At 49.0% G+C, this 26695-nt stretch overlaps 2 protein-coding genes and 1 long non-coding RNA gene across 3 annotated transcripts; 2 read left to right on the top strand and 1 right to left on the bottom strand.

Annotated features, from left to right (window-relative positions):
• Positions 1-389: 389 nt before the first annotated feature.
• Positions 390-10188, bottom strand: PHYHIP (phytanoyl-CoA 2-hydroxylase interacting protein). Its single transcript, XM_058720372.1, has 5 exons — positions 9938-10188; positions 6047-6240; positions 4627-4801; positions 2654-2771; positions 390-955 (listed from the first exon to the last, which is right to left on the bottom strand). The coding sequence occupies exons 2-5, from the start codon at positions 6209-6211 to the stop codon at positions 421-423; spliced, it is 993 nt and encodes a 330-aa protein (XP_058576355.1). The 5' UTR covers positions 6212-6240; positions 9938-10188; the 3' UTR covers positions 390-420.
• Positions 10189-10211: 23 nt separating this feature from the next.
• LOC131506619 (uncharacterized) lies at positions 10212-11152 on the top strand. The gene is made up of 3 exons (XR_009259069.1): positions 10212-10310; positions 10464-10544; positions 10996-11152. It is a non-coding gene; the product is annotated as an uncharacterized LOC131506619 (long non-coding RNA).
• Positions 11153-21187: 10035 nt separating this feature from the next.
• On the top strand, positions 21188-26482 carry POLR3D (RNA polymerase III subunit D). The gene is made up of 9 exons (XM_058720371.1): positions 21188-21325; positions 21532-21701; positions 22657-22700; positions 23326-23477; positions 23637-23761; positions 23944-24112; positions 24480-24745; positions 25434-25586; positions 25687-26482. Exons 2-9 carry the CDS (start codon positions 21537-21539, stop codon positions 25807-25809), a joined length of 1197 nt encoding a protein of 398 aa, XP_058576354.1. The 5' UTR covers positions 21188-21325; positions 21532-21536; the 3' UTR covers positions 25810-26482.
• Positions 26483-26695: the final 213 nt, after the last annotated feature.

Raw genomic sequence — 26695 nt, 5'->3', positions numbered from 1 at the left:
AGGAGCACCCCGCATCTCTCTGCTGTGCCTTTGGGGGCGGGCAAGCAACTCGTGGGCTTTGGCTCAGCGAAAGCCCCCAGGCTGAGAGTCTCCGTTAAGTGGAGGCCGGAATGAAGCAAGAAACAGCAGGACGGGGAAACCGGGAATGGGGAAATCTCCAGAGATCTACCCTCCTTCCACCAACCTACCGCGGCTAAGAAGCCTTTCCAAGTCCACCAGACGTTGAATAGGCCACGCCCACCAAGGGGACCGCCCTCTGTTGCCTCTAACGCCTGCGGGGTGGGGAAGGGGGAGGCCGTGGCGTGGAGGGAGCGGGGCGGGGGGGGGGGCAAGGGAGAGAAAGCCAGCTCCCTGAACCTAGGCCACCCATCGCCACCCTGCCTGTCATCTCTCTCTAGCCCCCCACCTCCCCAGGAGTCCCTAGCGGCCCACGCTGATGTTGCAGGTTTTGCAGCTGGGGTCTTTCTTGGCGTCAGCAGTGGACAGGCTCATGAGCTGGTGCCCGCTGATCTCCCCCAAGGTGCCCAGGGACAGGTCGACAGGCTCGGTATAGATGATCTCCAGGATGAGGTCCTGGGCATGGCGGAAGATCAGCTCCCCATCCTCCACGCTGCAGGTCAGGAACTTGTTGCAGGCAATGTCCAGGAGGGGCAGGCGGTCACGGCAGAAGCGGTCCCCCAGGGAGCCCTTGGGGGCCAGCACCAGGATGGCGTAGTGGTAAGCTGTGTACATACAGTAGAAGTCTGCAAAGTAGAGGTTGGTGCTGGGGTTGAAAAGGCGCTGGGCAGGGATCTGGAAGCGCCAGCGGCCGTAGGGGGAGTCCTGAGGCGGCTGGCCTGTGTTGAACTCTGTGTTGCAGCTGAAGAAGACGCCGTGGAGCATGCCACTGGTTGGAGAGCCATGGCTGCCGCTGTTGTCCTTCAGGTAGGGCTGCAGCATGTTCCCGCAGTGGGTCCTAACCACCCCCGGGGGAAAATGCCAAAGGGAAGAGAAAATGCCGCTGGTTAGCTGGGCTGAGGCTTGGCTGCTGTGTGTGGTTGAGAAGGGAGCCAGCGCAGCACCCTGCTCTCCCACCCGCTGCCGCCTCCATCAGTCACAAATAGAACATTCCAGAATGTGAGAGCAGGGAGAGCCCTGGAGATGAGCTGATGCAGCCCACTCCTTCGCAGAGGAGATGTCTGAACCTACCACTCCCCAGTTTAAAACCCTTTAATGAGGCTTTCATGAAAAGCAGGGCTATCATGATCTGGCCTTTCTAACCCCACCTCCCAACACCCCCACATCCATAGGTAAGATCCTCCAGCCACATGTGAACCCCAACTTTCCTGCCTTTGTGCCTTTGCAGTGCTCTTCCCTCTGCCTGGACTGCCTTTCCCACCTCCTTTCACCTACCCTGGCAAATTCCTGATCATCCATCAAGGCCCAGCATAGGTATGCCCTGCTCTCAAAATCTTCCAGGAGCATCAGGCATTTGTATTCAGCAAAACTATGTGCAGACACTGAATTTTACTGAACAATCACACACACACTCATTACATTCCATCTGTCTGTACTGTCCCCCCGATAGCCTCTGAGGTTTTCAAGAGGGGGCACTCTGCCTTTATTCACCTTTATATCTTAGTACATATGGGTGCTTTCTGACTCTTTCTTACTTGCTGAAAGAGGAGCTCAAACTGGGCCAGTGAGCTCACCACACACCTCACTGCCTCTCTTCTTTAGTACAAACACCAAAGATCTCCCTTGTTCCCTGCTGCCCTGGGGTAGGGTCAGAACGCCCCACCCCAGCTGAATACAATGACAAAGACAGTAAGAGTAGCAGCTTGCCCTAGTCCAGCCTTAGAAGGACAATGTCTTGGAGCAGTGTCAGCAGGCCTGGGGAGGATGGGCAGCCCCAGACCCAGCCTCACCCTTGCCTGGTCCTGGAAGTCTCAAGTAACTAGTGACTTACTGGCTTTCTGGGCTTCAGGCTCTCCATCTGTAGGCTGAATGGGTTGGACCAGATCATCAATTGGATCGAATATTTCTGGACTACAGAGCCCCTCTCTTTCTTCCCCGAAGGAAATTATACATAGGCGGTCCATAGGCAATAAAATTGAAGATGCTCCAGCTGAATGATAGGTGTGGGGCCCACCAAGACTCAGCCTGATTTCTTCAACAACCTGTCAGTACCCCCCTCCCCCCCCCCCACCAAAGTGCCCTGAGATAGCTTCCTGGAGCCTCCAGGCTATCCAGCACACAGTTTGAAAACAATGACCCTTCGTGCATGGAAACCTGTCACTCTGTGCTACCCTCACCACCTCCCCCAGGGACCCAGGGCTTGAACTGGAGAGATGGCTGACCCTTGGCATTAGAACCCAGTGAAAGGAACTGTCCCAAAGGAGGAACAAACCCGAGATCTCGTTCACCCAGGCCAGTTAGCATGGTTCCCCCAGGCAGCCCCATCCCAAGGAGAGTCCTCTCCTTCCTTGGAGCCCAATCCCAAACAGCCAGCCACCCCCCCCCCCCCCCAGAGCCAGCCTGTGATAAGATGCCATGGGGACTCTGGTCTGGCAATGACAAGGTGGGGGTGATGTCAGACAGCCAGGGCTGTGTGGGCAAAGCAGAGCCAGGGGAGGAAGGAGAGACCCAGGCCCTGTTAGGGGCCATGCCATACCTGGCATGCTGGAAGTACTCCTTGTGGTGGTTGCGGTAGAAGACAGAGAAGCGGAGCATGCGGCCTGCGATCTGTTCGGCCTTCTCCTGCAGCTGGGCCAGGTGTTCCTTGGCATAGTCTGCAAGAGTCCAGGCTGGTAAGCCCAGGGCCAGACTGAGCATCACAGCCTCCCACACTCACCCACTGTGCACATTGAACGCCAGCCCACAACTGTCCTCAGAGCAACAGGGGATACCAAAGAGTTACAGCACCTTGGACCACATAGGAACAGGCCAGGTGGCCCAGCTGGGAACATGGACAGCTGGGTGCACCTCTGCACCCTCGCTGCCAGAGGCTCAGGGCTCTGAGTCAGAAAGGGGCAGGGGCTGCCCAGTTAGACAATCACACTGGGGACCCCAGGAGCTGTAATCACTAGCTATCCTCATGTGAAGAGGACCAGCAAGCAAAGGAAGGATTGAGAGGGGAGAATTTGAGGTCCTCTAGGGAGAACTCAAACCCAGCAGGCAGAAGGCTGTGGAAGCCAGTGGAAATTACAGGTGGGGGCTCATGAGGAGATCACAGAGCACTGAAGTGAATAGTTAGCCGGACCAGGGTCTGAGGCAGTGAGTGCATCTGCACCCCAGGAGAAGCAGGGAAGGCTGGAAACAGGATGGTAAGATTGGACACCTCCCAGGGCCAGGATCAGAGTCTGGGGCCCTGGGGCCCAGGCAGGGCGGCTGCTAGCCAAGACAGAGCCTTTGTACAAATTAGAAAAAGGTGCCCTTTCCTCCTTGCTGATGTAGCCCTGGCCAGGGTGCTGGGTTTGGCAAGAGTAGTGTGGACTGGACTGCAGCCATCCCCAACTCCCCAGTTTGAATTAAACTTCCACTACGTGTGGAGTTCTGGGGTAAACCCAGAGGCTTTCCCCACAAGGAGTGGGAGCACCTCCAGAGAGTGGGGTTTTGCAGCCGAGCTAAGAAAAAGCACCACTCAAAAGAGAATGGCATGTCAAGGAGACTTGGGGCATAGGCCTTGGCAGAGGATGGAACCAGCAGCTTCAGAGGCCCGGGGCTAAGAATGTTCCCTGCCCCTTCCTTGTGACAGAGAGAGATCTGGAGCAATTCTCACTGTGGACACCAAAGGAATGGAATATTGTGGGGCAGATCGTGGGTCATCCACGACCAAGTACACATAAGCCTGGTGTTTATTCATGCTGGAATTTGCCAACTGAATTCTGCTAAGAGGTTTGCAGGACCACTGAACAGGGGTCATTTTCCAGGCTAAGTGGAGCCTCAAGACAAGCAAATGTGATGACCTACTGAGTATCCATCTACCGATGATGGATGAACAATGTGTAGTCCGCACATACAATTGTTCAGCCTTGTAGAGGAAGGACGTTTTGACCTATGCTCAACGTGGATGAATCTTGGGGACATTATGCTGAGCAAAATAAGCCAGTTGCAGAAGGACAAATACTGTGATTCCCCTCACGTGAAGTACCAACAGTAGTCAAATTTACAGACCCAGAAAGTGGAATGGTGGTTGCCAGGGACTGGAGTGAGGAGGGAAGGGAGAGCTGCTGTTTAATGGGGTTAGAGTTTCGGTTTGGGAAGTTGAAATAGTTCTGGAGGTCAGTGGCACACCAGTGTGAACGTACTTAATACTACTGAGCTATACATTTAACAATGGTTAAAATGGGAAATTTTGTGTTGGTGTGCATTTTACTACAGTTCAGAAAAACATGCTTGCCCCAAGCCAGAAAAGTAACTCCATGCCTGTACGGGAATGGTATTGTCAACATGATTAGCAGGGCTCACATCTGCCTCCTGTGTCAGACTGCAGGTTTGTTGCGGGCAGGGGCGAGGCTCATCCATGAGTATCTCCCTGACAGCCTGAGCATAGAGCCTGTATACAGCAGGTGTTCCTAAGTGTGTGCTGAGGTAAGATCACAACTAAGCCAGATGTGCTAAAGCGGCAGGACAGCAGGGCCTCACCCCCAGTGCAGAACTCGACTGTCTCGCTCCAGCCGGACACCAGGTACTCTCCATCACTCTGCTTTACGGCGGTCTGCACGGCCACGCTGTACTCTGTGCGGGGGCTCAGGAACCAGTGGCCTCTCACTGTCATGGGCAGTGGCACGGCCTTGGCCACAAGCTTGGTGGGGACATCCTGAGAAATGGGATACAGACGGAGAGCCAAGAGTCAAACTGGGAGTCACGTCCAATCTTGGCATTCTGCCAGACCTCACACTCCCCAGATGGCACCTGGGCCACCTGAGGAGGGCCAAAGTCTCCAAGATTCAATGGCTTGGTGCCCTGGCCACCATTTTCCTGAGGAAGTAAGCAGTGGCCATTGGGAAGGCCATATTGATAGCCCCCAGCCTCCACCCCTCATCAATGTCCCCTGACACCCACTCTCTTGGGAACTAGGGAGAAAGGCCACTGGGGTGGAGGCCGAAAAGTTGAGGGCGGTGAGACCTCCGTTTTCGAGGGAGACTTCGAGAGCTCTGCACACTGCAGTGCCGTCTCCACGGCAACGGCAAATGCTGAGAGCCAGGGAGGAAGGGAAAATATCCTTATTCTTTGGGGGGGGAGGGTTAAGGGGGTGGTGTTGAACATTCACGTCACCGTGGCAACTGGCCTGCCAAAAGACACCCAGATCGGGAGAGCCAGTTCCAAAGAGAGAGAGGGTGAGTAACCCACATGATACGGTCGTCGTGGGAACCAGCTCCTTCCCACCTCACTCTTCCCCCTTCATCTCTGCCAGCTTGAGAAGGTGGGAGCCTTCCTCCCGCCCACCCCCACACTGCTCTGACCCAGGGAAAGGACACTCCAGCCAGCGGAGGACTCTTTCATGTTTCTTTCTTAAACCCAGCCACACTAGTAAGCCAGAGGGCCAGGGCCAGAGAGGATCACAGGGGCCTAAGAGGCGTCCTTGAGGACCAAGCAAAGGGCCCCACCCCTGCCCATGGTCCGAGTGGCCCACACAGTCAACAACAAAGCTGCTTCCTGAGTCGGGGGCTTTGTTGGATCCTGAGACACCAGCCCCAGGTGTGATGTCTGTGCCCCGCACCCCCGCACCCCCCCCCCCCCCCCGCCCAGGTTTTCCTGATCCGTCTGAAGCCCAGTCATGATGCCGATAATGGTGTCCATGGTGGCTAGGCCCCAAGCCAGACACCACGCAAACATTACCTCACCAAAGCCTCTCACAAGCCTGCGGGGGCTGGCATTGTTATTCCCTTTTTACCAGTGAAGGAACTTGGGCTCAGAGAGGCTAAAGAACTTTCCTAAGATTACACAGGGTAATCTGAACCAGGCTTCTCTGACTCCCGACGATCACCCACAAGCATTCCATCACCCTGCTCCCTTTAAGGAGGGGTGTAAACAAGAGGCCCTCTGCACACCCTCCACTCACCCGGTGCTTGAACTTGTTGGAGTTCTTATTCTCCTTCTTGTTAAGGTCAATGAAGTAATGGGTGACCCTCTCCAGGTCACTGTTCTCCATGGCCCAGGAGATGCGGAAGGAGTCACAGGTGATGTTGTTGACCTCGATGCTGTGGGGCGTGGACAGCAGCTCCATGCTCCCCTGTGGCTTGGCTCCTTTGGGGACTGATGGGAGAGGAAGAATTAGCAGCTTTCTCCCTGCCACCGAATTTTCTGGAATGTCTTGCTCCCAGCATCTCTTGCAAATTGGAACCTTGGGGATAATCCACTGATTACACCTGCCTCATCCAATCTGATGGGAAGATTGCATGGTGGAGGGATAAGACCAAAGGTGGGATGGGGTGTCCCCCCTGGGGGGTTCTTGGCTCTCCTCAGAGGGGTCTGCTGAGCAGACGCACCTGACAGGTGGCAAAGGCAGTGGGAATGCTGCAGACGCCAGGCAGGACAGATTTGCAGCAGATGGAACCAAGGAGGGGGGCTCTCAGCCAGCAGGCGTGAAAAGAGAAAGGGGGTGGGGGTGGAGAGAGCTGTGCAAGGCGTAGGAGAGACAGGAAGCACCCACGGAGGAGACTGGTGTGAGGGTTGAGGCGGGCAGAGGGCACTGGCAGCCGAGAGGCCAAGGGTGACAGGTCGCTCCGGCTTGGGCCGCCCTCGTCTCTAGGGGTGACTCAGGGAGGGTCACCAAGATGCAGGGCTAGGAGGACAAGTGCCACGGAGATGCCCTTGGATACACTGGTGGCTGGAGGGGGCAGCGTGGGACACAGCTCTTCTTTCACCCATAACTTTTCAACTATCACTCTCTCCTTTCAGCTGGTCTTCTGTTGCTTGACTTGTTTAAATAATTGGTTTTACCTTTGACATTTTCCTCAGGCATCTGTGTGGTAATAATAACTGCATAAGCATCATATCGTGCAAACCTCACAATAAGCAGGTACTCTTATTGCCCCCCATTTTATTTTATTTGTTTCTAAAGTAGGCTTCATGCCCAGCACGGAGCCCAATGTGGGGCTTGAACTCAAGCCCCTGAGATAAAGAGTCGGATGCTTAACTGACTGAGCCACTCAGGGGCCCCATCCCCATTTTACAGATGGGTTAACTGAGGTGGGGAGGTACCAAGATGCCAAAGGTCACACAGCCTAGAAAATGATTGGAATTCACATCTGACTCCAGAGCTCAAACTCTTTATCATTAAGCCAAGGTTGTGTCCCCTCGTGTGTGCATGTGCGTGTGTGTGTGACATGTGTGGCATGTGTATATGCATAGGTGCACATGGTTTTATTGCTACTTATTTTTCTTCCTTCTATCCTTCCCTTTCAAGTAACTGCATTTTCTCTCATCTTCCTCTTCTCTCACCTTTGCTTTTTCTACCCCGGCTGCTCTTCCAGGTATGAAAGGACCATAGCACTGTCACTCACCTGTGCTTTTGCTAGGAAGATCTGACCCTGTCCTTGACTGTGGCCTGGCTCATGAGGTCTGGGAAACAGGGTGGGGAAGGGAGAGGGAGTGGGGAGAGACTGTCTCTGGGACAAGAACATGAATGTGGGTTGGACTTGCTCCCGGGCATTTGCTTAGTGCCCAGTGAAGCTCAGGCTTTCCTGGTTCTTTCTCAAGCCCCGTCCAAGCACACCTCAGCTTTCTGGAATGTGGTTTCCTTTTCTCCCCTTCTGCGTCTTCTCTTCTCTTTGCCCAGGTGCTAAGGGTAAGGGTACCTTGTGCCTTCGAAAGCAGGTACTTCTATTTATAGCTTCCAAAAGATCCAACCCACACTCTCCTGTCAATTAAGCCTGTCGTGGAGCCTGATACCTCTAAATTCATCCGTGGGCTGCCTGAGTGGCAGGCACAGGGTGAAGGATATGGGTGATGGCTTTTACCTATTCCAGGGTGTCCCCTGAGCCCTTGTTTCATTTGAGCTTCTTACCCTAAAGCGTGAGCCTGCCTGTTGTGAAGTCCAGCCAAATGCCGGTGGCTTGTGCACAGAGAATCCTACGGTAAACAAGCATGGGGGTGCTACCAGGTCCACCCCAAAATAAAACAGAATAGGATTGGTAAACAACTGGATGATAATAAACCAGTTTGCAATTCATGGGGACAGATGTGGAGACGTGGGGAGTTGCTATCCTCTGGGCTCCCTGTGAGAAGCTCCCCAGGGAGACACACGCATGCACCCACATGCACCCACATACACACACACACACACACACACGCACCAACACAACACACCAACACAGACACAATCCCATGCTAGAAAGGGCCTGAGCCACCACCTCCCATCCACAGGGGATTCAGTCTATGCCTACCCCACATGTGGACACCTATTCCTCAATACTCCTCTCTTCAGAGTCTCCTCCAGAGACGGGGCAGCCATCTTTGCAAGGGGGGGTGGTGCATCTCCAGAACCTGGCTCATCCTTTCTTTCTACAGTTCTAGAAAAGCTGAGATTACTCCTCCATGCTAGTTTGAGAGAGTGGTCGTGAGTGACACTCGGGAGAACAGCAAAGCAGGGTGGACCGAGGGTGGGTGTGAGCCCCAGTTCTCCAAGTCCAAGTGACTGGGGAAGGTCAGGGTGTGAGGGACAGGTTGAGACAGGACCTGAGAAACACCCACACTGCCAAGACAAGCATTTACACACCCACACACAGGTAGGCACATGTGTGCGTGCCCACGTATACACACACGCACACATACACTGAATGTGCCTGCCCACACCTGCCGCACACGGGCTGCACACACCTCCTCGGACATTCTTGGTCCCACTCACTCACCTACGCACTCGGGTGCCTCCGCCACGTTCCACATTCTAAGAATGTCCCACAGTTTCCCCTCTACAAGCTGTCACCTCCACACAGACCCACACATGTTCAAGTTCATAGGCTCACGCACACACATATACAGGCATACATTCTCACAAGCTATATTTGGGGGGAAGAGAAAGCCACAGGCGCGTCCTACCTCCACAGAAGGCATACAACCCATATGCCTGCTTGCACACACATGTGTATTCACACGCACGTCAACCTCTGCCCATATTCTGATATTCTCTCTCAAGTCTTCCCTAGGCTCAAAGACCCCAACTATGGAAATGTGGTTTGTCTCTAGCCACACTCTGCCAGCCCTGATCCTTCCCGTGCCAACAGGTTTGCACACCTATAAGGCGCTGCCCACAGCCAGTGGCTTCTGCCCACACTCTCCACCTACCTATCCCTTTCTGCTCTGGAGTCGCCCCTCCCCACATAGAAATGCTTTGGTTGCACGCATTCCCTCCCTCAACATGTACTCCCACACACATGACAAATGATATGTCCACCCCATAAATATACTGCCTCACACTGCCCCCGCCCACATAACCCAAAGGCTACTCAGATAAGTGACCCCCCCCCCACACACGTACCTCACATGTACAAGAAACGTATGTTCCTAAACATGCCACACAGCAGTGGAGACCCACACATGAGCACAGGCGTGTACATACAGAACGATCTACGCAAGCAAACCTCCAGGCTCCTCGCAAGCATGCATACATGCCATGCACACGGATACCCCTTGCCCATGCCCATCCAGAAAAGCCACCCACAAGCCAGAGGGAAGTCTCTCCCCACCCCACTGTCCCTGTTGGCATCGCTGACTGCAGCAGAATGGTCACGGGGTGACTGACTGTGGTGCCCCGGGGACTGGATCCGGGGGTTAACCTCTTTGCCAAGGCCCTGGGGAACAGGGGAACAGGGGACAAGGTCGTTGGTGATGGCAATCCAGGTGGGTACCGTGGGCAGTGGCAGGCCCCTGGTGCCCCCACCTCCTAGCCCCTTGCCACCTGAGTCCCTCTCAGAATTGACAGCAGGATGCTCTGGGGAGAAAGGGCACTCACCTGGCTCCACTGGGCTCTGCAGAGGAAGACCTGGAAGGGAGGGAAGGGAGAGACCTCTGTGTGGATGTGCTCCCCAGGGAGAGGGGCAGCGGCGACGCCTGGGTCACAGACAGAGGCGCGCTCGCTCTCCTCTCGCTCCTCTCAAGGCTGTCAAAGAGGCTTCTTCCATGCCCCGGCAGGCAGCTCCTGCCGGCTCTGCAGCGCACTGCTGCTGCCCCCAGAGAGGCGATGTTCCCAGCCGAGCGCAAGGAGAGGCAAGAGCGAAATCAAAGCAGCGTGGAGGAGAGAGAGAGAGGCAGAGAAGGCGAGAAAGAACGAGAGAGCCAGACTGAATCTGGCTCCACCAATGGGATCAGTGGCTGCCCAGCGTCAGGTGACGATAAGCAAGCTCGGTCCCTGATCGCTCTGCTCGCTCGCTCTCCTGGGCTGGTGTGGGAGGGGAAAGGGCAGAGGGTCTCCTGGGAAGCTACGGTGATGTCCTCAGAGATAGCAGCGGTGGCTGCCACTCTTTTCCTTGTTTTTCCAGGACAAGCTGCCCTCAGAAGAAGTCCCTCTAACACACCCCTACTTGGAAATCTCTCACTTGAATGCAGCCCCCAAACTTTAGGTGCTGGGAGAGGGGTGGAGCTGTGCTCAAAGGCTTGGGAGCCCCTAAACAGGGATTCTGATTGGGGGAAGGGAAGGGGAGCCTTGAAGGGAAAGGGTCCAGATGGGGGATGTGGGGGCGGTGTAGGGGAGGTTGGTTTGTCTTCAGTCTGGATTCTCTCCTCAGGGACTTAGGCTGATCCATGGCTCTATTTTTTTTTTTTTTTTTTTTTTTACCAACTCTATCAAAACGCATTAGACCTGCAGTCCCAGGGATTCCCAGTTGTCTAGGGAGAGTCCTCTGGCTGCTTAGGTGTCCCTGGGGAAAGGGACAAGAGAGAGGAGTTGTTGGGCAGTGAAGGGTGTGCAGAGGCAAGAAATGGGGTGGGAAGAACACACAGAGAGCCTGGAATATTCTCATCCCAGCCAACCATCTGGGCCAGGGAGAGTACTATCTGCTCTCTTATTGACAGGAGGCTTTGCTACCACCAAAGGAAAACTCCAGGGATGCCACTGTGAAGAACACTCAAGGAAATTTGAATCAAGCAACCAACAGTGACAAAGAGAGTGCAGTGTGGAAAAGCATGGGCTTTACAATTAAACAGACACAATTAAAATTCTTGTTCTCTCACTTTCTAGCTGAGTGATCTTGGACTAGTTACTCAATCTCTCAGAGCTTTGATTTCTTCATCTGTCAAGTGACATTATAAACACTGCCATCACTGAGTGAGAAATTATGTAAATCACTAAGCTGTGGGCCTGTACACCAGAAGGGCCCAGTCACCTATCAGAACTGTTATCATTGTCATCATTATTGACAATGTCTACCTGCAAGGAGCCCACAGTCTTTTAGGGGGAAAAGGGTGGACATAGAGAACAAGAAATATACAACTAAATTGCAAGGTACAGATAAGGATTCAGAGAAGAAGTCCGAACCAGCTTGAATACAGGTGGAGCATGGCCAAGAAGGGACCATGGAAGCAGGAGCATGGTGGGGGTGGGGAGGGCTTGGTGCAGGGGCAGCAGACAGACCGTGCAGGCTTCAGAGTGCCACAGAAGACATGAGCTGAGTGCACAGGACCCGGGGGCTGCGGACATCAGCAGGCAGTAAAGGTTAGAGAAGGTGACAGTGGACAGAATGTGAATATTGCACAGAAAGCAAAGACAAGCAGAAGCCAATCCTTCCCTAAATGGGTGTGGAGAATTTGAGCAAGTTGGGTCAGATCCTGAACCACAGAATGCAGTGCAGTGTGTTACACTGAGACAGGATTAAGCACTCCCTTCGCCAAACAGAGGTAGGTCCCGCCTCTTGCACACCTACACTGAAATGTTGCAATCCCGAAGAGATGCAAAACGTAATCTCATGGTTATGGCCAGCACCAAACATCTGGACCAAAACCTGACCCTACAGCTAACCTGAGAGGCGGTGTGAGGAAAAGTCATGTTCTCTGTGACTCGGTTCTCCCCTTAAAAGGAAGATGAGTCCCAGCACACCTCTGCCTCCCACCTTCCTGGGATGGCATGTGGAGACCACGTGAGATCATGTGTCCCAAGCATGAACAACAGCCGTATGAATGCGCTTTTGTGGAGCTATGTGCTAGCATCAGGTGGAGGCACAAAGCCTCTCAGGGCTTCTGCTTCTTCTTGCCTCTGAGGACTTCTCTGCAGATCACATGAGAAAACACATGGTAAGAATGAAGCTTAACAAGCCAAATATAAGTAACTCTGTATGAAACCAAACAACCACCAAAATGCGCTTTTGCTGCATTTTTATTTTTAACAACTTTTTATTACACAAGTAATACATGATCACTATAGAATGATGAGAAATTTTAATTCTAAAATTTAGGAGAGAATTAAAATCATTCATTCCCCCACCATTCGAAATAGGCATATGAGATATATATTTTATTAACAAAAATAGAAAGCGTAAATACTGTTTTATAACCTGCTTTTTTCACTCACCAATACCTTTTCTGTTCAATACATAGTCTTTCTACAGTATTGTTTTAAACTGCTGTGTATGTTCTATTGTCAGGTCACATACCCTTTTTTTGGAGCCAATCCCCTATTCTTCTATGATTATTTTATTTTTCTCCATTCTAAACAACACTACAATGCGCATTCTTCTTTTTATTAAAAAAATTTTTTTTAACATTTATTTATTTTTGAGAAAGAGAGCACGAAGAGGAGAGGGAGACACAGAATCCGAAGCAGGCTCCAGGCTCTGAGCTGTCAGCACAGAGCCCAGCATGGGGCTTGAGCCCACAAACCGTGAAATCATGACCTGAGCCGAAGTCAGTCGCTTAGCCGACTGAGCCACCCGGGTGCCCCTACAATGCACATTCTTATGGCAAAACTCTTCCCATACCTTAATTATATTTCCAATAAAATATTAAAGGGTATGGACCTTATTTGGCTACTGACTTAAACTGTTCAAAAACAAACCCCATGTGACAATCGGGCAATTTGAATACTAAGGGGGTATTTGATAGTTTTTAGGAATGATATTCTGATAATAAGATTTTATGGTTATTTTTAAAAAGAATGTGTCCTTCAGAGATACCTACTATAATATTTACAGATGAATGACATGATATCTGTGATCTATTTCAAAATAATCAGGGGGAAGGGGGACACGGGACGGACAGATGAAACAAGATTGGCATGGGTAGATAATTGTTGAAGCTGGGTCCTTGGAGGTCCAATAAACTATTCTCGGCATTTTTGTGCATGCTTGGAAGTTTCCATATTTAATAGTATATCTAAAGTATGATTCCAATGATAACAAAAGCATTTAAGTACCAAGACCCTAGGCACGGGATTCTCACAACAACCTTGAGAGGTGGATCTTTCAGTCTCGAAGTGGTTGGTGGTGGGAAATGAGACTCAGTTCATAAGAAGTAAAACTAGATTCAAATTCAGGTCTGGCTGCAAAGGCTGGGTTGTTCATGGTAGGACACAGAGCAAATAGAGTCTGAGGCAATAGATAGAGGCTGTAAGGAAAAAAGATTTAAGTCTTAATATTATTTGTGCATTTTAAAGACTGAAAATGTTTACGTGTATTTCCCCATGGTTGAACTAAGTGTGGAGATCTCAGGGCCAATGAATGCAAACACATCCAGACAGCTCATAAAAACAACTTTGTTCATTGACATGTGTTGGCAATGACAGGAGTGGGCAGTGACTATTTATAAGAACTGTGTGGATTTCTCAGTGCTTATTTACTTTATTGTTTTGAAATTATGTTTAGACCTCTTACAATCTTCACTACATTGAACGTTTAAAGTTCTTTAGCTGTTTTTTACTTAAAGACTTTATAATTTTAAGACTGGGAAAATGCTGAATTATATTTAAGGACACTGAAAAAGCTACAGGAGAGACACTAATGAAATGTTGGAGGGGCAAAAGGGACTTCAAGGGACAAAAGACCACAAGCAATGAAGAAAGAATCACAACCAAAATAAGAAGTGAAAAGACTAATATGATGAATCCATGGTCCTGGAATAACCACTGAGTTACATCCGAGAGGACAAGCACAATGTAGAAGCTATGGAATACCATTGGGCACTTCCTGGCAAGATACCAGGGACAAGTCTTGACATAGTGTGTACAGAAACCGCTGCCATGCTGCAAAGGCTTCCCTCCACTCACTATTTGCTGCTTACCTACTTACTCTATGAAGCGACTTGCATACAGAGAACCTATAGAGAAGACATACAGACACACAATGCAAAGATAGCTCTTACATCAATGGTGCTAAAGTTAAATCACTGATACAATCCACCAGAAAACAATCCACCCTTATTTCTCCAGCGCACATCTGGATTTGCTACTTGGTCTCAACACAAACTGGAATTCATTCATTCATTTAACAAAAATTTATTGGGGGTGCCTGGGTGGCTCAGTCGGTTAAGATCTGACTCCTGCTCAGGTCATGACCTCGTGGTTCACGGGTTCAAGCCCCACATCGGGCTCTGCGCTGACAGTTCAGAGCCTGGAGCCTGCTTCATGGATTCTGTGTCTCCCTCTCTCCGCCCCTCTCCTGCTCATTCTCTCTCTCTCTCTCTCCCTCAAAAGTAAATAAAACATTAAAAATTTTTTTTTAATTTATTGGGTGCTTACTCTGTGTGAGACACTGTTTCTGGCAATTAGTATACTGTAGTGGAAGAAGGGGAAAAATCTCTGCTCTCATGGGGCTTACTTTCTGGTGGGGGGGGGAAGACGGACAGACAAACTCTACAGTCTATTAGAGAAAATATATTAAATATATTAGAGAAAATATAGTGCTATAGAGAAAAAGAAGTCCGTAAATAGGGAAAGAGAATGTCGTGGGGGAGGTTACAATATTTAATAATGCTATCAGAGAAGGTTTCCTTGAAAAAGTGACTCTGGGATAAAAAACCTGACTGAAGAGAGGAGGGGAGCTATGCAGAATTATGTGGGGAAAGGGCATTCCAGGTAGCAGGTGCAGAAGCCCAGAAGAGGAAACACACCAGATTGTTTCAGATACAGCAAGGGGACCAGTGCAACTAGAGCAGAGTGAGCGGGGGGCGTGTGGTAGGAGTTAAGGACAGAGAGATGGTGGGTAGAGGGATAGATTACGTAGGGCTGTGTAGGCCAGTTTAAATTCTTTGGTTTTTACTCTGAAATGGGAAGCCGCTGGGAAGTTTAGAGCAGAGATGTGACCTGATGTGAAATATGTTAATTATGCTACATTGAGACTAGATGGAGGGGGCCCAGGTGAAAACAGGGAGGCCAGTTAGGAAGTTATTAAAATGGTGACAGCAGAGGCATCTGGGTGGCTCAGTTGGTTAAGCAGTTTGACTTTGGTTCAGGCCATGATCTCACAGCTCATGAGTATGAGCCTGCATTGACTCTCCTGTAGAGCCTGCTTCAGATCCTCTGTCTCCCTCTCTCTCTGCCCCTCTGCCTCTCTCTCAAAAATAAACAAACATAAAAAAATTTGTTTTAAATAATCACAGCAAAAAAAAAAAAAAAAAAAAAAATGATGGCCAGGCCCAGGGTGGGATGTCAGTGAAGGTGGTAAGAAGTGGTAAGATTCAGGATAGATCTGGAAAAGCTGACATACTAGATGTGTCACACGAGAGAGAGGAGTGAAGAATAATTGCAAAATTTTTTACTTGAACTGCTAGAGGGATGGAAGTTGCCATGTATGGAGATGGGGAACACTTTAAAGTAGTTTGAGGAGGAGGGGCACCTGGGTGGCTCAGTTGGTTAAGCGGCTGTCTTTGGCCCAGGTCATGACCTCGTGGTTCCTGAGTCCGAGCCCTGTGTCAGGCTCTGTGCTGACAGCTCAGAGCCTGGAGCCTGTTTCAGATTCTGTGTCTCCCTTCCTGCCCCCCCCCCCCGCCTCTGCCCCTACACCTCTCTCTCTCTCTCTCTCTCCCTCAAAAATAAATAAACATTAAAACATCGTTCTATGTAGTTGAGGAACATCAAAAGTTTGGGTGTGAGGGGCACCTGGCTGGCTCAGTTGGTAGAGCATGGGACTCTTGATCTTGGAGTCATGAGTTCAAGCCCCATGTTGGGTGTAAATATTACTTAAATAAAAATAAAATTTAGGGGCACCTGGGTGGCTCAGCTGGCTGAGCATCCGACATCAGCTCAGGTCACGATCTCACGGTTTGTGGGTTCAAGCCCAGCATCTGGCTCCATGCTGATAGCTCAGATACTAGAGCTTTGGATTGTGTCTGCCTCTCTCTCTGCCCCTCCTTCACTTGTGTTCTGCCTCTTTCTGTCAAAAATAAATCAACATTAAAAAAATAATAATAAATAAACCTTAAAAAGTTTGGGTGTGGACACAGGTTTGAGATGGCTCGCAGATATGCAGGTGGAAGGGTGGGCTAGGCAGAGATGCACATCTGGAGTTCAGAGAGGTCCATGCTGAGATAAGCAGTGGGGAGTCATCAGCATTTATCACAGGGGTTGAAGCTGAGAAACTGAACCATTGCCAAAAGAGTAAGTATAGAGAAAAAAGGGACGGGGTCTGAGGACTGAATCCTGAGCTCTCCAATTCACAGAGGTCAAAGACCTGAGGACGAACCAGCAAATAATGGTCTGCAAAATGATGCAAACAAATTAGGGTAAATTACTCATAGAGAACATGCAATGGCTTGAACTTGGATAGCATCTTCATACCACACATTCCTTTTATTCTACAGACACACATCCAAAACAGTTTCTTATTCATTTAGTATTTCCAATGCCCACCGAGAATTCATAGAAATAGGCTTTTGACAGAATGTTTATACCTTCTGAATTCTGCATTAGACCAAAAAAACTGTATTTGCTCTTGAGTTTATTAATTTCATTAAGTTATCAGACAAGAATGAGATTATTGCCTTTACTATGAAATAGGTAGAAATAAAATGTTATTAATAAGATCGCTAGAACCACAGATGCAATGACATGGGGTTCAGCTGGTAACGATTTACAAGTTTCTTTTGAGGCTAGATAAAAGAATGTACACTCTTTGAAAGAAAATGGAGAGGGAGGTGTTAGAGTAAATAAAGAAAGGAGAATGGTGCCAAAAGTATATTAGTCTAATTAGAGGGAACACTGGAGAATATTCTTAATGGGAAATTACAGTAATTGTTGTTAGGAAGCAAGCCCCAAAATATTAAAGATAGAAGGCTTTCTTCTCTTGTCCTGTTGGGGTGAAAAATTTTGTGGAAATCCAATCAGCATTGCAGGAAGGAAACTGGTTAAATTATGGTGCAAGATAACAATGTGGAGTACTATTTAGCTATTAAAAACTATAAGGTAGGGGCGCTAGGTGGCTCAGTCCATTGAGCATCCAACTCTTGGTTCCAGCTCAGATCATGATCCCAGGGTCGTGGATTAAGCCCCGTGTCGGGCTCTGCATTGGATGTGGAACCTGCTTGAGAGTCTGTCTCCCTCTCTTTCTCTCTTTCTCCCTTTCTCCCTCTGCCCCTCTCCCCCACGTGCACTGGCTCTCTTTCTCTCTCCCTCGCTCTCTAAAATAAAAAATATTACAATTTAGAAGAATATTCAGTAACTCAAAAAATGTTTATAATATATTGTTAAGATGGAAAAAAAGCAGCTTTTAGAACCATGTGTAAAACACCTCAATTTAAAAAAATCTACATGCATAGGGGCGTCTGGGTGGCTTGATCGGTTTGGCATCCAACTTGGGCTCAGGTCATGACCTCACAGTTTGTGGGTTTAAGCCCCACGTTGGGCTCTCTGCTGTCAGCACAGAGCCACTTTAGATCCTCTCTCTCCCTCTCTCTGCTCCTCCCCCACTCTCACTTTTTCTCTCTCTAATATAAAATAATAAAAACATTTAAAAAATCTACATGCATAGAAAAACAACTTTGTTTAATTACTACAAGTAATAAATACTTGTTTTAATACTTGAAGTGTATAACAGATGACTTTCATTTTCTTCTGGGTGCTTGTTAAAATTTTCCAAATTTTCTGCAATGAATAAGTATCTTTGTAAAAAACAAAACAAGAAACAAAATACCTAGGAGATACTAAAATGTCTCTGACCTCAGAGCCCAGAGAAATCAAAGCAACTTCATCTAGTGCTCTAGTCAGAAGGTAAGGGCTACTGTGTATAGCTCTATAGGAGACAGGAAGAGTCTTCCTTTGGTTGGGTTTAGTTATCATAAAACCAATATGGAGAAAAGAAGTTGAAAAAAGTCTGGTTAGAAACTGACCTAAAAAATATTAATTTAATATTAACATATTGAGAAATTGGCAAAAAAGTTTAAAATCTTAAGAGCCCATACTCAAAAGGCTCCCGGGTGGCTCAGTCAATTGAGCATCCGACTTAGGCTCAGGCTCATGGTTCATGAGTTCGAGCTCTGCATCAGGTTCACTGCTGTCAGCCTGTTATCGCAGAGCCCGCTTTGGATCCTATGTCCCACTCTTTCTGTGCCTCTACCTCTGTTCGTGCTCTCTCTCTCAAAAAACAAATAAAGCATTTTTTTAAAAGTATGTGGCAAAACATTATATATTTTATGTACTCTACATTCCTAGTGGTAATGCATATTAGCATGACCCTTTTTAAAAAAAATTTTTTTTAACATTTATATTTATTTTTGAGACAGAGAGAGACAGAGCATGAACGGGGGAGGGTCAGAGAGAGAGGGAGACACAGAATCCAAAGCAGGCTCCAGGCTCTGAGCTGTCAGCATGGAGCCCGACACGGGGCTCGAACTCACAGACCGGAGATCATGACCTGAGCTGAAGTTGGACGCTCAACCGACTGAGCCACCCAGGTGCCCCAGCATGACCCTCTTTGAAAACAATTCAGCAATACAGATGAAGAACTATAAAATGTACAATGTTCAAAATGGTATAGCCATTGTGGAAATAATTTGGCAGTTTCTTATAAAACTAAGCATATGCTACCATTCAACCAAACAATTGCACTCATGGGCATTTATCTCAGAGAAATGAAAATTTTTATTTATTTACCTACTTATTTATTTTTTGAGGGAGAAAGCATGAGCAGGGAAGGGGCAGAGAAAGAGAGGACAGAGGATCCGAAGTCAGCTCTGTGCTGACAGCAGTGAGCCTGATGTAGGGTTTGAACCCATGAGGTCGTGACCTGAGCTGAAGTCTGATGCTCAATTGGCTGAGCCACCCAGGTGCCCCTTAATGTGTGTGTGTGTGTGTGTTGTTGTTGTTATTGTTTTTGAAAATTTATGTTTATACAAAAACTTGTACATATGCGTTCACAGCAGCTTTATTTGTAATAGCCAAAACCCAGAAGCAACCCAGATGTCTTTCAAAGAGCAAATAGTTAGGGGCACCTGGGTGACTCAGTCGTTTAAGTGTCTGACTTCAGCTCAGGTCATGATCTCACAGTTAGTGGGTTTGAGTCCTGTGTCAGGCTCTGTGCTGACAACTCAAGAGCCTAGAGCCTGCTTCAGATTCTGTCTCCCTCTCTCTCTGCCCCTCCCCCACTCATGTTCTGTCTCTCAAGAATAAAAAAAAAATTAAAAAACTTTTTTAAAAAGAGCAAATGGTTAAACAAACCATATATACTCAGCAATAGAAAGGAACGAACTAGTGATACATGCAACAATTTGGGTAATCTCCAGGGAATTATGCTGAGTGAAAAAAGCCATCCCCAGAAGTCACATACCGTATGATTCCATTTTTGAATGAGTTCTACTTTTGAAATAACAAAAGTATAAAAGTGAAGAAAAGATTAGTGTGGGCAGAAGGAGGGAGGTGTGGCTATAAAAAGGCAACAAAAAGGCTCCTTGGAGGGATGGAAATGTCTTATATTTCCACTGTATCAATGTCAATATTCTGGTTGTGATATTATACTATAGTTTTGCGGTATGTTTCTATTGGGGGAAACTTGAGACCTCTGTTATTATTTCTTAAAACCACATGTATACCTACTATCTCAATTTATTTTTTTTAAAAAAAGAGTACATCTTCTTTTGGCCAGTTATCACAAGTCTGAAAAGTTGTCCTATGGAGGGGTGCCTGGGTGGCTCAATTGGTTAAGCATAGGACTCTTGATTTCAGCTCAGGTCCTGATCTCCAGCTGTGTGCTGACAGCACAGGGCCTGACTGGGATTCTCTCTTTCTCCCTCTCCCTCTGCCTCTCCCCTGCTTCAGCTCTCTTCCTCTTAAAATAAGTAAATAAACATTAAAAAAAAAAAAAAAAAAAGGTAGTCCTACGAATATAATCCAAAAGAAGAAAAAACATTAGATGCACCAGATGTTCACCACAGCATTATTTACGGGGGTGGGGGTGGGGGGCAACCTAAGCGTCCAAATAGGAAAATAGGCAAATCATGACATAGCCATTGAGAATTACATCAGTTATTTGATGCAGCAACAAAGAAATGTTATTTCAAAAGGAAGGATTCAAAATTGTAGTACAATATGACAGCTCTATGAAAGGGATTGTAATATTTTACAGAAGTTTTAAAAGTAGTATTCTATGTGGAATTGTAACAGAAATGTTTTCCTTCCCTCAAACTTTCTGCAGTATTAAGTGATTTTTACATGGTTTGGGGGTGGGGAGAAGAACAGTAAAGGCATCTTTTTTATATTAAATTACAAATGCTGGAATCATCATAAAAGTTCTTTAAATTCTTGCCTCCCAGTCGATCAACCTTCGTTTTTCAGGTTCCGGGCTTGGAACAAGAGTCCGCAGCACTAGCGCTGCGCCCACAGCCCCAACTACAGGACCCCACCAGGAATCCAGGGAAGGGACACCCCCCAAGCGAGGGCGAGGCCGGAGCCCAGAGTACAATGACCACTCCAAGGTCATCATCGAGCCCGCAGCCGCAACTCGGCCGGACCCAGGGATCCTCAACTCTGAGTCCGGATCTCGCTCTCGGCCCCTCGCCCTGTCCGGAGCCGCGACCCCACTGCTCCCAGAGGCTCCGCCACGGCAAATCCCCATATTGGGTCGTGCCGTGCCAAGACCCCCGGACCCCGAGCTGGACGCGTCTACCCACTCGCCGCTGGCCAAGACTCCCGAACGCGGCACCACAGGGTAACCTACACCCCTCTTCCTTTTTCGCCCTCTCAACCCAGCTTTTCCCGACTCCGGGAAGAACCGGGAAGAGAAGGCGGAGGGGAGCGAGGCGCCGCCGGATAAATACTGTGGCCCGGCCCCGCCCACCGACCTCACTTCCGCCCCGCGGCAAGATGGCGGCGCCCGGACCCTGCCACGCAGACTTCCGCCGGGCGGAGAGACTCAGGGCCGGCTGCGGGCCGCGTCGGAGGTGAAGTCGGGACGCGCCTGGTATGGAGCCACAGCTCGGGGGCGCTGGGGTGCGTCTCAGCCTCGTGCCTGACCCGGGTCCTGGGCAGAGGGCTAGCCAAGCTCTCTAAGTGGGTGGTCCGGGGAGTCTTGCCACGTGGAAAGGGAGGGACGCACTGACTGGGGGGCGGGTGGCCACGTGGGCAGGGTTCCGCCCAGGGTCCGCGTGTCCGCCCCCTCGAGTGACTTTGCTGCCCCTTTCATCCTCTTCTCCCAGGCAACATGTCGCAAGGAAACGCCGCAGGCGAGCCGAGTGGTCCGGGAGGGCCCCGACCCCTCCTCTCTGGGGCCCGGGGGCTTATCGGGCGCAGGCCGGCCCCTCCACTTACCCCAGGTCGTCTTCCCTCCATCCGCTCCAGGGACCTCACCCTCGGAGGAGTTAAGAAGGTACCCGATGGCACCTTTCTAAAGAAACCCAACTACCTTGAATTCCAGGACCTGGGGTTCTGCCGATGTTCACGTAGGGCCTGCCTTGTGCCAGGCGTGGCTTTGGGCCTAACAAATCTTGTCCCCAGACTTTGGCCAACAAATTCTAGGGAGCCTGCCCTACCTTTAAGTCTAGATACAGGGTACAAGATGTTGACGTGTTTCTCAGAGATGGCTGAAGGGCCGAAAATCCTAACTAGTTCCCAAGCAACTTGAGCATTGTTTATTTACCTTTTTTATATGTTTTAGACACCTTTAAGAAACCATGGAAGCCAGCAGGCATAAATTTTGCCTGCAGTTTTAGAGTTCCGAATTGGCCGTGGATCCTAAGGGGCAAACTTTTATCTAGAGTGTAATGAATCCTAGGCACAGCATAAGAGGCTCTGTGACCTTTTCTGTTGTGTTTATGATTGTAGATGTAGGGATACCCCTGAAATTGGGGGGTGGGGTGGATAACAAGCATAAAGCAGCCAGTTTTTGAAGACTTGTTTGCATTGGGAAATGCTGGTGGCAGTCTAAGGCTATCATCCGTTTGTGAGTGCTGGCCTACTTCCTACTTGAGCCTTGCTGCTAGACCTCTTTCCTGTGATACTCAATGGTTTCTATAGCTGTTTGAGGACAAGAAGTGAGATTAGATAAATAAGTTTTAGAAATCCCGAGGGCTCTCTTTTCAGAGGGCAGAAGCTGAGGCTGCTAGCTTAATGGTTTTTGGTATACTGTTCCGTAAGCCCACTGTTATCATGACATGCTGTTCTTCCCTCTTAAGTACATGTATGTCTCTGTAAATCACTGGCAACAGTGTGGAATGTAGAGTGGTAGTCTTGGTCCATACAAGATGCCTTTGAGAGTTGTCATTTTTCTCTGTACTTTGGGATCAGAACTTACCAAATCAGTGACTCCCATATTTTACTTTCAGAAAACCTTCACCCCAAATATCATCAGTCGGAAAATCAAGGAAGAGTAAGTAGCTGGGCCTTCTAAAAACTTTCCACTTATTTACTTGCTCTGAATTTCGGTCTTTTGGGAAATAACTAGGTATGTGGCTCAGACATCTAAATGTGCATATTTAGTTTTTTTCACTAGTGATTTTCAACCCTGGCTCCAGGTGATTCTAATGTGCAAGTTCTAAAAAAATACTGATGCCTAGAAATCCATTTCAAGAAATGGTGATTTAACTTTTTTGCAATGCAACAGTGATTATTTTTTTACAGCTGGAGTTGAGAGCCATTAGTTTAGACAAAGATGTATCAGGTTTTCACTTATGTTCTTTTGTATTACAACCTTTTGCTTTCAGGCAATTGTAAAAGGTCCACATTGGGGGCAGTCTCTGTAATTCAACGTTTGAGTTATAATTCTAATACAGTTCTTCTCAAGCAAGAAGGTAAAGCAAAGCAAACTGAAAGGGCGCTGCCCCATCAAGTAGAAAAGATACTAGCTAAACTTAGGATTGGGTTCTGTTTCTGATACAGTTACTGGCTCTCTACTTATCCACTCAGGTGGAGGAGCAGGGTGGTGTGAGGAAGTAAGACCAATTCTTTGAGGGGGAGTGAATGAGTGGTTCTCCTTAATCCATTTTCTTTTCTAGGCCCAAGGAAGAAGTAACCATCAAGAAGGAGAAGCGTGACAGGGATAGAGACCGGCAGCGAGAGGGGCATGGACGGGGGCGGGGCCGCCCAGAAGTGATCCAGTCCCACTCCATCTTTGAGCAGGGCCCAGCTGAAATGATGAAGAAAAAGGGTACCAAGCTGCTGGGGTTCCGGGAGGAAGGAATCAGTGGATTTCAGTTCAGACTGCCTGAGAGAAGGGCAAGGGCAGTAAAATTACCTTGCTCCTAGTTTAGTTTTCCTTGCTGTTGGCCTCTTCTGTACCCTTGGTGAACTGAGTGATTTCCTGCAGGGAACTGGGATAAGACAGTGGATGTGTCAGACATGGGGCCCTCTCATATCATCAACATCAAAAAAGAGAAGAGGGAGACAGATGAAGAAACGAAACAGATCCTGCGCATGCTGGAGAAGGATGATGTAGGTACCGGCAGACTGGGAGGAATGGGCTTCTGGGGGGCCGAGCTTGGTGGCAGAACTCTCTGATGTCCTGGAAGCCTGTGAGCAGGAGGAATCTTCAGTTAGAAAAGGCTGAGGTGGGCTGCAGTCCACCTGTGTGTATGCTAGCCAGACCACGTGACCCCCTGTCTCTTCTCTGGTAGTTCATCGATGACCCTGGGCTGAGGAATGACACTCGAAACATGCCTGTTCAGCTGCCGCTGGCTCACTCAGGATGGCTTTTCAAGGAAGAGAATGAAGAACCAGATGTTAAGCCTTGGCTGGGTGGCCCCAAGGAAGAGGACATGGAGGTGGATGTACCTGCTGTGAGAGGTACTCTGTGTCCATTAACGTCTCATCTCCTTTCCTGTGGATGCCCCCCCTCACCTGAATCCTCCTTAGGAATGAACCTCCCAGACTAATAAGCAGATCCCCCTCCCCCACGTTCTAGCTGTAAAATACATGACCTTACAGAGAGGGTTCTCACTCGCAGAGGGTTCATGCTGCCATGGATCTGTGGGTCAGCCTCAGATAATCCTTTTTAGGTAAGTCCTACAACTCCTGGGTCCTTCTTCATAACCATAACCCTCCAGCTTCCTAGTTGAGTGACAGTGAAGCAGATGAGGATGAAGGGATGGGTACAATGAGAGGACGTAGAGAGTGGCCACTTGATAGCTCTTCCATTTGTTATCTTGGGCAGTGAAAGAGGAGCCCCGGGATGAGGAGGAGGAGGCCAAGATGAAGGTTCCTCCCAGAACAGCCAGAAAGACCCCGAGCCTTCCAAAGGACGTATCTGTGGCAGAGCTGCTCAGGGAGCTGAGCCTCACCCAGGATGAAGAGCTGCTGTTTCTTCAGCTGCCAGACACACTCCCTGGTCAGCCGCCTACCCAGGACATCAAGCCTATCAAGACCGAAGTGCAGAGCGAGGATGGACAGATGGTGGTTATAAAGCAGGAGAAAGACCGGGTATGCTCAGGAGTGAGTTCTGTGAAAATGCGGGGGGACCAGGAAGGGAAACAGCAACCTGTTGGGGAAGCAAAAGTGTGCCACCCAAGCTGAAATGCCAAAATAATACACATTTGTTCTTTCTACCCATGAGGGGCTTGGGGCTTTGTACTTCAACCCCAATTACACGTGTTTACTTTTTACAATGAAATATTTTAAACATGTACGAATGAGAAAATGTCAGCAATTATGAATATTTTGTCCATTCGTTCATCTGTTTGCTTTGAGTTTTGTCGTTCAGCCAACAACAGGCAGCCTTGGGAAAAGGCCTTCTTGAGGAGCTCATTCTAACCTTTGCTGCTGCTGCCTTCCTTTAGAAAAGGTTTCATCCAGGGGCGCCTGGGTGGCTCAGTTGGTTAAGCGTCCGACTTCAGCTCAGGTCATGATCTCACAGTCCGTGAGTTCGAGCCCCGCGTCGGGCTCTGGGCTGATGGCTCAGAGCCTGGAGCCTGCTTCTGATTCTGTGTCTCCCTCTCTCTCTGCTCCTCCCCCGTTCGTGCTCTGTCTCTCTCTGTCTCAAAAATAAATAAACGTTAAAAAAAATTTTTTTTTTTTAAATAAAAAAAAAAAAAAAAAGAAAAGGTTTCATCCATGAAGGATGGAGGAAGCGGCTCCTTACCCAGTGTCCATCTCCTGATTCTCTCCACAGGAAGCCAGGCTGGCAGAGAATGCTTGTACCCTGGCTGACCTGACAGAGGGTCAGGTTGGCAAGCTGCTCATCCGCAAGTCAGGGAAGGTGCAGCTCCTCCTGGGCAAGGTGACTCTAGATGTAACGATGGGAACCACCTGCTCCTTTCTGCAGGTGAGAGCCTGTAGGGGTTGGGGATTATCACATGAGAATCATAGGACTGAGTAATGAGCTGTTTGGTTTGTTTCTCCTCACTGTCTCTGTTGGTTGGCAGGAGCTGGTGTCCGTGGGCCTTGGAGACAGTAGGACGGGTGAGATGACAGTCCTGGGACACATAAAGCACAAACTTGTATGTTCCCCCGATTTTGAGTCCCTCTTGGATCACAAACACCGGTAAAATGAGCAGATGGAGGATGATGGTGACTGTGCCCACGGCTGCTGCCTGCTCCAGACGTTTTGTTCTCAAATCTGTGCGACCCAGAAGGGGCCTGTTTAGCCCACCCACTCCAGCCTTTGGCGGCCATTGTCCCAGTTTTCCCCATAGGGCCCACGTGGCTCCCTCCCACAGCAGCTGTGAATGGCACAGTGGCCTTCCCACAGCATGGATCCTGCACATCCTCGCTGCTGGGGGGCTTGTCCCTTCTATTTATTTTTGTATTTATGTCTTATCTCTTCAAATGACTGCACCCTCCCCTGGTAGAGAGGGGAGGGTCTGTGGGAAAGCCCAGTCTCCTTCTCTTGCTGACTGTCTTGTTCTCAGGGTAGGAAGCGTAAAGACTGCTGCTGCTTTTGCTCCCTCCTCCTTCCCAAGAAACAGTGTTGGAGAGAGAGCAGGGAATTTTTGAGTCTGGGACTCAGTGTGCAGTCCCAGTTCCATCAGTTACTAGCTGTGTGACCTTGGACAAACTACCTAACCTTTCTGAGCCTCATACTCCTCATAGGACAAAAATGAGGATAATACCTACCTCACAGGGTTGGTGTGAGGATTAAATGGAATGTTGTAAATGAAAATTCCTTGCACAAGGCCAGATATACACAGTAGGCACTCAATAAATGTTAGTTTCCTTCCCTTTGCCTGAGTCTGTTTTCAAACAAAATAGAGGTTTCAAGAATCTCTTGAGAGAAGTGAATAGAGCTGCTGTATCTCTGCCTTCTTGCTGCACCTTCCATCCCCCCCTGGGCCCTGAGGCTCTCACGGTATAGGTTGAGGCCCTTCTCTGCTCATTTTCTCCTGAGCAGTTAAGTGCTGCCTGTTCACTGTGGTGAGTTGCAAGCCAAAGGTT

The sequence above is a fragment of the Neofelis nebulosa genome, chromosome 3, assembly GCF_028018385.1.
Source record: "Neofelis nebulosa isolate mNeoNeb1 chromosome 3, mNeoNeb1.pri, whole genome shotgun sequence".
Taxonomy (NCBI): Eukaryota; Metazoa; Chordata; class Mammalia; order Carnivora; family Felidae; genus Neofelis; species Neofelis nebulosa.
Note: the sequence above shows the minus strand (reverse complement) of the source record. Positions and strands in the feature narration are given on the sequence as shown.

What these genes read in the sequence shown, in the direction of transcription:
- PHYHIP (XM_058720372.1), bottom strand. Translation starts at nt 6,211, where the DNA reads ATGGAGCTGCTGTCCACGCCCCACAGCATCGAGGTCAACAACATCACC. An exon ending in CCAACAAGTTCAAGCACCGG is followed by an intron (nt 4,802 to 6,046) that starts GTGAGTGGAGGG and finishes CCCATTTCTCAG; the next exon opens with GATGTCCCCACCAAGCTTGT. An exon ending in GAGTACTTCCAGCATGCCAG is followed by an intron (nt 956 to 2,653) that starts GTATGGCATGGC and finishes GGGGGTGGTTAG; the next exon opens with GACCCACTGCGGGAACATGC.
- POLR3D (XM_058720371.1), top strand. Translation starts at nt 21,537, where the DNA reads ATGTCGCAAGGAAACGCCGCAGGCGAGCCGAGTGGTCCGGGAGGGCCC. An exon ending in TGAAATGATGAAGAAAAAGG is followed by an intron (nt 23,478 to 23,636) that starts GTACCAAGCTGC and finishes GATTTCCTGCAG; the next exon opens with GGAACTGGGATAAGACAGTG. An exon ending in TAAAGCAGGAGAAAGACCGG is followed by an intron (nt 24,746 to 25,433) that starts GTATGCTCAGGA and finishes TTCTCTCCACAG; the next exon opens with GAAGCCAGGCTGGCAGAGAA.